The following is a 12,904-nucleotide window of genomic DNA, read 5'->3' on the forward strand; positions in this document are numbered from 1 at the left end:
TATAACCTAATATGGTCTTATTTTTCTTTTGGTGTTACAATTCAACACAAATATTTTCTATATCTTTTTGAAACCTGTCATAATTAGTTATTGAACAGTCATGTTCCCGTTTTGGCTGGGAAACTATCGTATTTAACCCTTTTCCTCTCTGTTCCCGTATTATAACAATAGCTGCCACCTCTCCGGCGGTAGTTTTGGGGGTCAACTGATGAGTAATCCCTGGAATCTTGGTTCACATCCCCAGGCCAGCTGATTTGCTCTTGAGCGAATTTGAATCTTTTCTCAAAGACAGCGTGGCTTCGTATTGGCTTCTTCTAATTGCCGATCACTGGATGAGTCTTCACCATGTCAGTGACTTTTCATCAATCCAATTGAAACTGTTGTATGTTTCTCTGGTCTCGACTTGAAACGTGGCTGAGATTTTAAGATGACAAGCTAGCATATTTAGTCTTGTGCACATTTTCGATTCTCTAACCCAACTATTTTAAATCCAAGGTACACCGGTCTTCTGAAATGAACTCTGCAGTTACTTTGAGTACACATTTTCCAATTTCAAAGGATCTGCAAATACATTTAAGAGCTTATTTTCATTTAAACCTCAAAACAGGACTAACTTTTCACAATCCACAAACTGGCTTTGTAAGACAAGGCAAGTGGCTTGTTTTTTCTCATCTGCTTGTTCACGAATGGGGGAAGAAGGGAGCGGGAGATCGACAGACGGATTGGCGCAGCGTCTGCTGTCAAGCGGGCGCTGTACCGGTCCGTCGTGGTGAAGTGAGAGCTGAGCCAAAAAGCGAAGCTCTCGATTTACCGGTCGATCTACGTTCCCACCCTCATCTATGGTCATGAGCTTTGGGTCATGACCGAAAGAACGAGATCGCGGATACAAGCGGCCGAAATGGGTTTTCTCCGTAGGGTGGCTGGGCTCTCCCTTAGAGATAGGGTGAGAAGCTCAGTCATCCGGGAGGGACTCAGAGTAGAGCCGCTGCTCCTTCACATCGAGAGGAGCCAGTTGAGGTGGCTCGGGCATCTGGTCAGGATGCCTCCTGGACGCCTCCCTGGTGAGGTGTTCCGGGCACGTCCCACCGGGAGGAGGCCCCGGGGAAGACCCAGGACACGCTGGAGGGACTATGTCTCTCGGCTGGCCTGGGAACGCCTCGGGATTCCCCCGGAGGAGCTGGAAGAAGTGGCTGGGGAGAGGGAAGTCTGGGCCTCCCTTCTGAAGCTGCTACCCCCGCGACCCGACCTCGGATAAGCGGAAGAAGATGGATGGATGGATGGATGCTAAAGCTAAATTACATGGACAAAGCCCACTACCCAATCCCATTTCTAATAAATCTTCATCTTCTGATTCGTTACAGCAATGACAATAGCAGCATTTGAAATTACATGAGACAAAACAAGGAAGATAACGGCTTTATTGGACATCGTACAACAACGTGAGAAGGGAAGGAAATGTTCATATTATGTTTTAAAACGGCACAACTTCAGATTTTAGTGCGACTAAACTCTGCATAATGAAATCTAGCATTCAAAATGTATTGTTTATCAGTCACACTTTAAAAATTACAGCATATTTACAATAAAAGAAATGTATGAGGGGGGTGTTCACCTACACAACTGCCTCTATAATGAGACAAGCCTGCTCAACTCATGGAATTTTAAGCGGGTAAATGCACAGATCCAGATGTCGACTGTGCTCCTCAGCGTTTGCTTCGATGGGATGGGGATGCAGACCTGGAAGAGAGGCGGATGGCGCGACATTAATGATATATTTAGCGCTCAAAGCATACGCTACAACATGCAAAGATAAATTCTGCTTCCCAGCCATCATAGCAAAGAGACTAATGTCCTATAGGTCTCTACGTAGGAAGCTACCATGAAGACAGTGCAACGCAACAAACAGTTTTACATTTTAGTACGAAGATCCTCAAAGGCAAAAATGACCCAAGGTGTACTGAACATATGGCATAGAAAACCGTCATAAGCCCTGTACTGTATAACACTTGATTTTACACAGTTGAGCACTTTGCGGCAACGACAGTCAAAATTTCTCTGAAAATACAAATTCAAGTGAGACACACAACAAACAGAGTAAGTAGAGGGAATAAAAAACGAATACTACCTTGATCGTGACTTAGACTTGTGTTTGCGGCTTGCCTTCTTACCAGACTTGTGAGATTTTTCCACCGACCTTGACCGGCTACGTTTGGATTTCTTAGATTTCTTTTCCTTGCTAACTTCGAGGCTGGGGGATCTACTCGAGTCGGAGTCTGAGCGCTTCTTGCTAGCTTTGCTGGAGCCCTTCTTAGACGATTTGCTATCTTGCCGAGAGCGCTTGTCGCTCTGGGAGTCTGTCAAAGAGTCACTCTCTTTCCTTTTCTTTGCCTTGTCGTTCTCCTCTGTAACGGAGCTTCCTTTTTCCTTCTCCTTTTCTTTAGATTTAGGCTTCTCTTTCTTTTTGTCTGAATCTTTTTCTCTGTCTCTATCTTTCTTTTTCTTATCTTTTTCATGGCTTCGACTTCTGTCTCTCCTCCTCTCCCTGTCCCTGCTGGAGACCTTTTGTTTGTGTTTGCTGCTCCGACTGTGACTGCTGTCCCTGCGCTCCCGGCTCCTCTTCCTGTCCTTGTCCCTAGTTCTGTCTCTGCTGCGACTGCGGCTGTCTCTGCCCCTACCCCTGCCTCTGTCCCCGTCTCGCTCCCTGGACCGGGACCTACTCCTGCGGCTCCTGTTCTCTCTGGAAGCGCTGCGCTCCCTCTTGTGGCGACCTAAGCGCTCTGCGCTGCTCCTCCTCCTGTCCCTGGCCTTCTCGCTGCGGTGCCTGTGGGAGCTGTGGCTGCGGCTGCGCCGCCGGGCTTTGCGGGACGAAGAGCGACTACGCCGCCTCTTCCTTTGCGGGGACAAAGACCGAGAGGAGCTACGGGAAGATGCAGAGGAAGACGAGGACGTGGAGGAGGAGCGGGAGCTGCTGCGGCTGGAGGTGGAGCGGGAGCTGCTGCTGTGACCGTTGGCTGGGGAGTCGCTGCCGCCTCGCCTCGATTGTTCCTTCCCTCGGCCTGAGTGCTTGCCCTCATCACTACGGGACCCGCGCCTGTCTACCACAGACTCTGGCTCCTTCTCGTTTACTTCCTGTTTGTGTGCATTTTCTAACTGACCCTCATTGTATTCCCCCTTTTCTCTGCTCAATCTCTCCTTTGCCATCTCGTCTGGAAAACACACAAAGAAAGATTAAAAACAAATGTAAGAACCTTAGTTTTATATAAAGTTGTAGTAACTGGTTCTCACTTTGTATAATTGAAGTTTTTTCATTAAAGATGCAGTATGTAACTTTTGTAAAAATATGTTGTTGTTTTTTTACATGTTTCTTAAAACTATCACAAGAGCTTGATTGACAGCACTAAGACCCTCCTCCTGGCTCTGATTGTTTGTTTCTAACCAAATTGCATTTCTGTAGTTAGCACAGGAAGCAATGGGGGAAGACAGAGTAGCTACATTTTTTTCAGATTATCTGTCATTCTAGTGTCATGACATAATTACAGTTTTAACAAATATGTAAAAAACACATTTTTATAAATGTTACCTGCTAAAGCTTTAATTCCTTTTCATGTAAACGTTTACTTCTATATCAAATTAAGATAACAAAGGACATAAGGAAAGGAAGAAAAAAAGAAACCAAGGAAACAATGAAAGAAACAATACACAGTGGAGGAAGGAGATAGTTAATCAAAGGAAAACAAAAGTAAGGACATGAAGTAAGGAAGAATCATATTTAGTCAAAGAGAGGGGATTACAAATATCTTTACATACGTTTCCAGGCATGGAAAACACCAAAATGAAATTCCACACTTTTAGACTAAATAAGTCTAGTCTAAATAAGTCAATACAGACTTATTTAGACTGTATTGGAACTGTATTTTTTATAAAATGTTTCACACTACATCTACAGCTGTAAAGCAGACTCTATTTTTTAAGGAAGCTGAGATCCTTCAATGTGTGCAGCAAGATGTTGGAAACCTTTTATCACAGTGTTGTTGCCGGCGCCATCTTCTTTGCTGCTGTGTGTTGGGGAAGCAGCATCAGAGCCAGCGACTCTAATAGACTAGACAAAATCATCAGGAAAGCTGGCTCTGTACTGGGACTAAGGCTGGAGTCCCTGGAAACTGTGGTGGAGAGGAGGACACTGAAGAAGGTTCTGTCTGTTATGGACAATAAACAGCACCCTCTCCTCCACATAGTGGACAGACAGCGGAGCACCTTCTCACATAGGCTGCTCCAGCTCCGCTGTCGTAGGGACAGATACAGGAAATCCTTCCTGCCACATGCCATCTCACTGTACAATAACAGCTAAATCATTGTTCTGCACTAATCAGTCCAATTTTGCACAACTGCACTGTGGCACACTTGCTGTACATATATTTACATATAGCTACATAATGTATCTGCATTTTTGAATCTTTGCAAGGACTGCTCTAAGCTGCTTTTTATATTGACAGCATGTTATATTTTATTTTATTTTTTATCTTGTCTACAATTGCTACTCAGTGGTGGATGTTGTGTGTCTTGTCTCTATGCTGCTGTAACTGCGAAGTAATTTCCCTGCTGGGATGAATAAAGTAATTCTATTCTATTCTATTTTAAAATGTCTAAAATAGCATTAGTCTTATATGACATGTCGTTTATGGGATCAGATTGTAAATGTAGTGTATATCTAAGAAAGAAGAGGTTAGACAGTCATAAAAATAACTATCGTACTTCTATGTATATAATTTTACACTTTGGAAACTTTTTCTCCTTGTTTTGATGTGAAACACAGAAAAAAAAACCTCAATGCCTTTTAAGTGCTTAAAAAAAAAAGCTAACTTGAGACTCACCACGTGCAATCAGAGCTTCTTGTGCCAGTTTTTCCTGCAATTCCTGCTCTTTACGGCGGAAGGCGTCCTGCTTCGCTCGGATGCGGTGGTGCAGTTCTTCCTCGTCTGTCTCCGAAGAGTCAGACCCTCGAGCGCTGCGAGCGTCGTCGTCCTCGCTTTCATCTGAGCCGTAGTCACCGATCCCGCCTGCCACAACAGAGCCCCCCCCAGACCGTTCAATCGTTGGAAGGAAAACGAGACGCATTCTCATACAATTAGGTTCCAAATAATGAAACAGACTCAAACACAGGAACCCCCATGAAAGGCACTTAATCCTATGTAAATCTGCAGTTATCACTGACAAATCTAAAAAAAAAAAAAAAAAGAAAAGAGCATGCTTTTGTGAAACTAAACAGAAAACGTGTCTTGAATGACCTTAAAAAACTAATATATTTTGCCGTCATGTCTTAAAATTCTTATTGTTTTGCCCGATATGACTCCAAACCATGATTTCTAAGCATTTCTCGTTTCCCGTTCCCCCCCGCACCCACCCACCCACCCATCCACCCTCCCAGCGACAGAAAAAGGGATACTCACTGAGACCGGTCAGAGAAGCCAGTGCACTTGACTGTGCCAGCTGTTTTGCAGGAGCTTTGATTCACATCAACAACAGGAACAACATGTTAAAACACAAACTGCCATTGTCTCTTAACGGAAGAGAGTTGCTAGAGAAGGGGCCACAGATTTAGCACTAGTCACAAGAGCTGCCGTTGGTAACAAGAGATTAAAGCAAAAATGAAAATATACACAAAAAAAAAGAAAAATAGAGAAAAAAAGAGAGGGTTAACAACAAACTTCAAGTCAAACAGGGTAAGAAACCAATCTGTACTAATGCAGTAACTTCAATAAACCATGTCACTTGCTCCCCCTAGAGGTGAATTCAGTGACTACAGACGCTTGTTTTTTTCCAGTTCATTTTAGATTTTTTTAGCTAATTTATCAGAGGCATGCTCTCTCTCCATCTGGTGCATTAGCAGAGAATGGTTTAAAAAAATGCATATCAGATAAACTCCATATGATGCTCAATCAACTTTCTTACATGTGACTAGATTATAAACATTATTATGCACATCATTTATCTGCAGACTTATTGGTGAAAAGCAACTGGTGATGATATGGTGAGGGAAAGGGGCAAGCAGACCTCGAGTGGCTTTTCTGTGGGTATCCCTGGCAACGTGCATGATCTCCTCGTTGGTGACCGTGAGGAGGATCTCAGTCAGGAGAGTTTTAGTGATGCCCATCTGTAGGAGAGATGTAAACAAACGGGTTCATGTTTGACATGGCTGCAGCCGGCTGTTTGTGACGTTGGGATGATGTGACGGAGGAACCGACCAGCAGCTCCTCCTTTAACTCGTCGGTTAGTTCTGGTTCGCTGTCCTCCACCGATGGAGACGGGCTGCGGGCGGTAAACTCTCGCTTCACGGTCATCTTCTCTTCGCTCTCGTGCTCGTCGTTGCCCTCGTCGTCGCTGTCCTGATTTCAAAGGTAAGCAGGAATTAGGAGTTGATACTACTTGATGGCAAAAAGAAAATAACCCAGAAAGTGTCCAGCATCAAGATCCAAAAAGATTCTTACAAATTTGCTCTTGCGGGGCAAACGGGGCCCATCCCCTTCCATGCTGACTTCATGTTCTTTCCTGTTGTCCTTTTTCATTTCGGCGCGCTCCTTCTCCATCCGCTCTCGCTCCAGCTTCTTCTGCTTCTCCCTGTCCATCTTCTCCAGACCCTCTCGGATCCATGCTGGCAGCGTGCGACGCTTTATGGCGTCTGAAGAAAATCAACATCGACGATGCAAGTGTTTAATTTGTCAGGAACTATCACCGAATAATCACATTACTGTCTACAACATGACATTTTCTTTTAGCTTGTTGACTTTTCAGTGCAGAACAAATGACTGGAAATCATTTAAAACTGATATTTCTTTTAAGAGTTGTAATAAACTTGGATGTTTTTCATAAACTGAACTTAAAAAATATCTGAAACATTTAGAAATTTAATTCAGGCAAATTGCAATGCTTTGCCAAAAAGTTGATACTCGATTTTGTCACACTGCAACGTTCATGTATTTACTGGAATATTCTGACATAAACCAACGCAGTTCAGTGCATACTTGAGGTAAAATAAGAGTAGAATTTTATAGTATGATTTTATACTTCTATCATGTTCAAAATTAAAAACAAAAATAGTCCTACTGTGTGGAAATTAATTTGTTTGTCAGCAAAACAAAATATACCCCATTGAATGTAAACATATTTTTAAAAATCATAAACTGCAACTTAATTAAATATATACAGATAAAATAAAAACACCTGAAAATTTGAAAGATTTTTTAAAACAATGGGTTTTTTTGTACAAGGCCATATGTGAAAAGTCTGACCAGACAGACCATTTATATAAATATTGAGCAGAATGGACAGAATTACACTGAAAGGTTGAATTCAAATCAAAAGGAAAATACATCACTTTCTTCTACTAATATTTGTGTCATGGTTTAATTGGTTTTCTTCCTGATTGTCCTGTATTTAGTCCCATCAGCTGGTTGTGCTAGATATTATTTACGGATATCAGAATAAAGAGGACAACACACAAATCCGCACTTTTCATTTGTAAAAAATGTTGAAATGCACTTCCTCTCTTCGCAACTATGTACTACTCTGCAACATAAAGTCTCAAAAAATACACTGAGATTTGTGGTTGCAATGTGAAAAGGTTGAAGGTCTGAATACTTTAGCAAAGGCATTGAATACGTATTTAAATTCCATCAGGTTTACAAAGCAATGGATAGTGAAACTCACCTAGAGGTGCTAGAGGAGCCAGAGGAGCCGGGGCCTCTGGAGGCTTGACGGGGAGCGGGATGGGGGATCGGGGCCGGTCCCTGAAGCCGGGCGGTCGGGTGTCCCGCCTGCTCTGAGGGGGGCCCTGCCAGTACGGGGAGTGAAACCCCGTGGGAGTCGGGGGGAAGGATGGAGCGGCACCGTGCTATGAACAGACGGAACAGGCTGAAAATTAAATACTGGACCAAAGCAAATGGAGCTCATCGTTTCTTCCATCACTGTAGTTGTTAGCTAGACGGCCAGATTTCCTACCGGAACCTTCTGGAAAGTCAACGGTGGCCCTCATTGGGCTTTATCTTTACATCTGGTCGGCATTTGTTACTTTATATTCAGAGAATTAAAGTTGCTTTTGGTTCCGGCTCAGCAACATACAGCAATATTCTGCTATAAACTCCTACTCTGAATAAATACTTGTCATGTTAAGATGCTTCTTTTTAGAGCAGCTAATCAAATGTTGTAGAGCAGACGTCATTTGATTATCTTAGTGATTGATAACCACTAACTATTATCTTATTGATTGAATAATCAATCAATTATTCTGACAATTGGACTTAAAAAATACCACGCTCTATAGATTTTCAATTAAGAGACTTATACAATATTAGAAATTCATTCAATTATACAAATAATTCAATTCCCTTTTTAAGTAAGAAAATAAATATTTTATGGCTTGATTTCAACATAGCATTCTTTAAATCTTTTATGCTGATTATTTTTGGAATTAACTGATTAATAATTACATTTAAAAATGTGCTTAATATGACATTATTAAAAAAGATTTTTTTACAGAATTTGAACATGTGAAGCTAAAATTGCCACCTGAGGAGTTTCAGGTGAACATATTTATAGAGAAAGAAGGATTCTTTGTTTATCTTGAACCCAAAATGAAAATATTTTTGGTATAGTTTTGGCTTAATCACTGCTCTCAGTTTGTTTTTTCTTTCAACAAATCCCAAGTCTGAGTCAATACAATCCAGTTAATAAACCGGTTACTAAATTAGTTGACTTCAACAATAAATTCATCACAATTAACCCGATTAATGCTCTCAGCCCTTCTCTGTTCTTAGGAAAACATAAACTAGATGTGTTTGCTGTCTCAGCAAATCCTCTCTGTTTTTCCTAATGACACGATGGATGTCCAACTTCTATACAAAGTGCAGGTGCCTCACTTCATAAGTTGAAATTTGCAAAATGATGCAGAACATCTGCTTTAACATTTTATTAAACACTCCAAACATGCAGAGTGTAAAGCATTACATGTGGACAGAGTCTCTGACGCAGCTAGACGCTGGCGTCCAGCACAGACGTTGCGGACTGCCTCTTCCTCTGCTACTCGCTTCTCACACTAAAACCCAACAAGCTTCAACAGTTTCTACCGCAGCATCTGCATACCTGATAATCAAACTGGTTCATGGCCATGGGGGCCATGGCGTAGCTGTCGGGCTGTGCCCCATACCCATGGCTGTTCTGGGGGTAACCCCCGCGGTGGGCTTCAGAGTTGAACTCCACGCTGTCCTGGCTGTTGCTGTCCTCGCTCAGGGCCACCACGTCCATCGGGCCGGACCCCGGAGGAATCCAGGGCTGCTCGGGTGGGGGTGGCGGCGGAGGGGGAGGGGCCTGACTGTGTATCCCCCACTCTGCAAAGCAACATGTCACCATTTACTTATTATACGCTTTCCACAATTTCCAGTAAACCGTGACAGGTTTCACCTCTCAAGGTTTATTGAGGCTTCACTCAATAAAACAAGTTCAAATGGCTAAATATGTCATATTTGCAGACCCTGGACTGATTCTGTGCTCCAGCAGAGATGGAGACTTTTTTATTTTAATCAAGGTAAGATTGTCATGGAGAAAATAATTTGTTTTTCCAATCAAAAAGGTTAGGTTAAAACACAAAACACCTGTCTTTTAATAACCCCACTTATTTTTAAATTCTCTCTCATTTCATAGTAAATATGAACATATTCATCCAGTGACTCTTACTCAAAAGGAGACTTTGTAATTATTTGTGAGCATATAAAAAATTATGACCCAAATCCTGTTTTTATTGCTAAGAAAGTTTTCCCCTCTATTTGTTTCAATTGGGCACAAAAGAATGTGCAAACTGGATTTGTTTTTATAGAGAAAACGCAAACTCCTTTTTAAGCTTCAGATCTTTGATGATTTTCACATTCATTTTCTACAAAAAGTAAAAAATAAATCTACTTTTTTTTTTTTATTACTCAAGCAAAAATCCTAATCTCATTTTTAGGAATTTTAGTTTTTAACAAAAGTTGTTTTGTTTTGTTTTTTCTTCAAGGATTACTTTTAACTTAACGATTTTGGCAAACGCAACAAATAGTTTGTACACTCCTGGTCTACCGTCTGTTATTGTACATCTGCCACATCCTCAAGGAGTCACATGGATGCAATATGCATAAACAATTTTTAAAAAATAGAAACTGAAATCACTGCCTGTTTTCATGAGCACAATTTATACAACGACCTTATCGGAAGAGGCAGGTAGTGACTAGTTACATTTATTCAGGTTTACTTACTTGAGTAACTTTTTAAAACACATATCTTGGAATAGTTTTACTTAAGCATCCTTTTTTTGGGCTAATTTTTGAGTGTTTGAGTAATTTTTTAAAACAACACTGCTATTACGTTTGTCAAAAAATACCTCTGGTAACTTCACTGAATGAACAACAATTTTCTTAATGAAAACTGCGCAAGACACAATCACATCGACACAGTTTATGTTAGAATGAGACTTCTTGTTTTCACAACCTGCATTCTTCTGATGCCAGTTTCTATCTGATGATCCTGGAATTCGAGTGACGATACAATAAAATATTTACATTGCCTATTATTGCACTGATTTTACTAATCTGGGTGTTCCCTGATCCAAGTTATCTTCACCTTTTACAATTACTTTTGGTTCTCTCCGTCACGTGACCTGCCTGTCTCAGAAGCAGCAGGACAGAGAACTGCTGAAACACGAGTTATTACATTTTACAACATTCACAGCAAAGGACTAAGTTCACAAACCTGAAAAACAGCCTTTCCTGAACGCTTTTTCCAAACAATTCACTAGAAATGTTACAAATTTAATACTAAAAGTGTCATATCAAAACAAAGAGTGGGAAAAAAGGCTAATGCTAGCCTAGCACTCTTGGTATGTGTTGAATCAGAGACATCAAGCATTACGTTAGAGTTCTGATCTTTTAGTTGGAGCAGAATTGACCTGAGAAGTGGCTCTCTGGGAAGCCTACAGTCAAATCAAAGTATCCCCCCCAACCCTTCCAGCGTTTACCTGGTTGCCACATCCGTCCAAACCCTGGTTCACCCTGAAAGGCTCCATGGTTAGCCGGCGGAGCAGGTGGACCAGGTGGACCAGAATCATGGCCGGGGAGGTCCTGACCATTAGGCTGAATGTTGTGCGGTTGTGTTCCTGTTGACTCCTTTTGGGCTATCCAGGCCTGTGCCAGAGCAGCCCAGTCCACCTGACCTAAAAAAACAACAAATAATCCCAACATATCAACAGATAATCACAAACAATCGTGCATCGTTTTTCTTATTGGAGAAAAGAAAAAAAATGTTTAGAACGTGAACGCATCTTTCACTGACCTGGGTCATGCTGGTGCTGGAAGGACTGCATCCATTGCTGCTGGCTGCTCAGAGGCCACTGCGGCCACGGCTGTCCTCCCTGGTCCCACATCTCTCCTCTCCGCAGTAACACCTGCAATATCCCCGAACAAGTGACATTCAGGTTCGGCTAAGACGACATCCGCAATCTAACACACCTTACAAGATAGCCTCTCATTAACAGCCAGAAAAGCGCCAACGTTGCCGCTGGCTCACTAGCTAGAAACGCCGGGGATTACTGGAAATTATTGACAGTTTTTTCGGCTGTTGTGTTGGATACAGGCGAGGTGAAACGACGGGTCTCATGTCATGTTGACGTGCGAGACCAAAATAAAGCGCACGGCCAGATGAAATGCCAACCTCCAAGACAGCCTCGTACGTAGAGCTAAGGAAGCTAACGTCGGCTAATGCTAGCTAAGATTTAGAGCTCGCAGGGGACTGACTCTGTTGTTATCTCTAAGACAACACAGGAGCGAGTCTGTGGTCCGTCAAACGGTTCAAAGGGGAGTAGACATCAAATTAAACACGCGTGCTTTTCTTAGCGTAACACAATTCCCACCTTTTCCAGTCTGCTTCTCTCCGGAGATACAGTTCAAATCAAAATGGCTGCAGTTAGCAAGAAGCTGTACAGGAGGAAGCGGAGCTGTGCTGCCTTCACTGAAAACTGGGAATGTTTAGATTCAAGTTTAGACGCGGTAAAGATGTGTCACGCTGCACGTAAACAGAACGAATTAGGTTATATGTTCAAAAAGAAAAAAAAAATACAAATAAAAAACGGTGGGACTTGCTTAGAAGTGGGTGTTTTTGGTTACTTAAAATGTACGTAGCTTTCATATTTCTGGATTTTCTGTTTCAATAAACATTTCAATAAAACAAACAAGAAAAAAAAAAGAATATCAGTCAACTAAATGTTGAGCCAGACCAAAATCCTTTATTGGCTTTTTAGTGGTGGATGAATGAAATACTTTTTCTTTTGGACTTCACTATGCGCTGTAAAGGAGTCGACGGGCGCACATAGCATCTAAACGCAGCACCAGTGCAATCTTTGGTGGGTGAACCATCACAGGCGGCTCACCATTGTAGCGGGCCCAAAGCAGAACAGTGCCCCCAACCCCCCCCCCTGCTCTCTGCTATGCCGCAGCTAGCTAGGAATGTCATGAATACTGAGGTCAGTTGCTATGGCCACCAGTGACGGCGGATAAACAGTTTTCCTGTAATGGTAAGTAATTTCCCAGCCATTAGCATGTTGAACAGTTGATTGACAACATTAAGAGCCTCCTCCTGGCTCTGACTGGCTGGTTTTGTTTTGGAGTGGCGCTTTGGAGGCGGTAGAGATCGATCCTTTCACATATCTGCCTCATACCATACTGCCACGGCATGGTGACAGATTGAACAAGTAAAGAAAATCTAAAAAATTATAATATTTATAATTAATTTTTTTTTTACAAAAGTTACATTTTGTAACTACACTAAATATATCACGCAAACATTATTCAGGTTGGCAAAGTAATCACTTGCCAACCCTTGATAAAGG

General features: G+C 42.0%; 1 protein-coding gene across 1 annotated transcript; it reads right to left on the reverse strand.

The window, feature by feature from the left end:
• Window positions 1-1,400: 1,400 nt before the first annotated feature.
• On the reverse strand, window positions 1,401-12,072 carry pnisr (PNN-interacting serine/arginine-rich protein). Its single transcript, XM_028017011.1, has 12 exons — window positions 11,930-12,072; window positions 11,353-11,464; window positions 11,039-11,233; window positions 9,136-9,380; window positions 7,705-7,888; window positions 6,486-6,676; window positions 6,243-6,383; window positions 6,052-6,151; window positions 5,448-5,501; window positions 4,872-5,057; window positions 2,126-3,206; window positions 1,401-1,737 (listed from the first exon to the last, which is right to left on the reverse strand). Exons 2-12 carry the CDS (start codon window positions 11,441-11,443, stop codon window positions 1,704-1,706), a joined length of 2,502 nt encoding a protein of 833 aa, XP_027872812.1. The 5' UTR covers window positions 11,444-11,464; window positions 11,930-12,072; the 3' UTR covers window positions 1,401-1,703.
• Between the last annotated feature and the right edge of the window lie 832 nt (window positions 12,073-12,904).

This window comes from Xiphophorus couchianus, chromosome 5, assembly GCF_001444195.1.
Source record: "Xiphophorus couchianus chromosome 5, X_couchianus-1.0, whole genome shotgun sequence".
Lineage (NCBI taxonomy): Eukaryota > Metazoa > Chordata > Actinopteri > Cyprinodontiformes > Poeciliidae > Xiphophorus > Xiphophorus couchianus.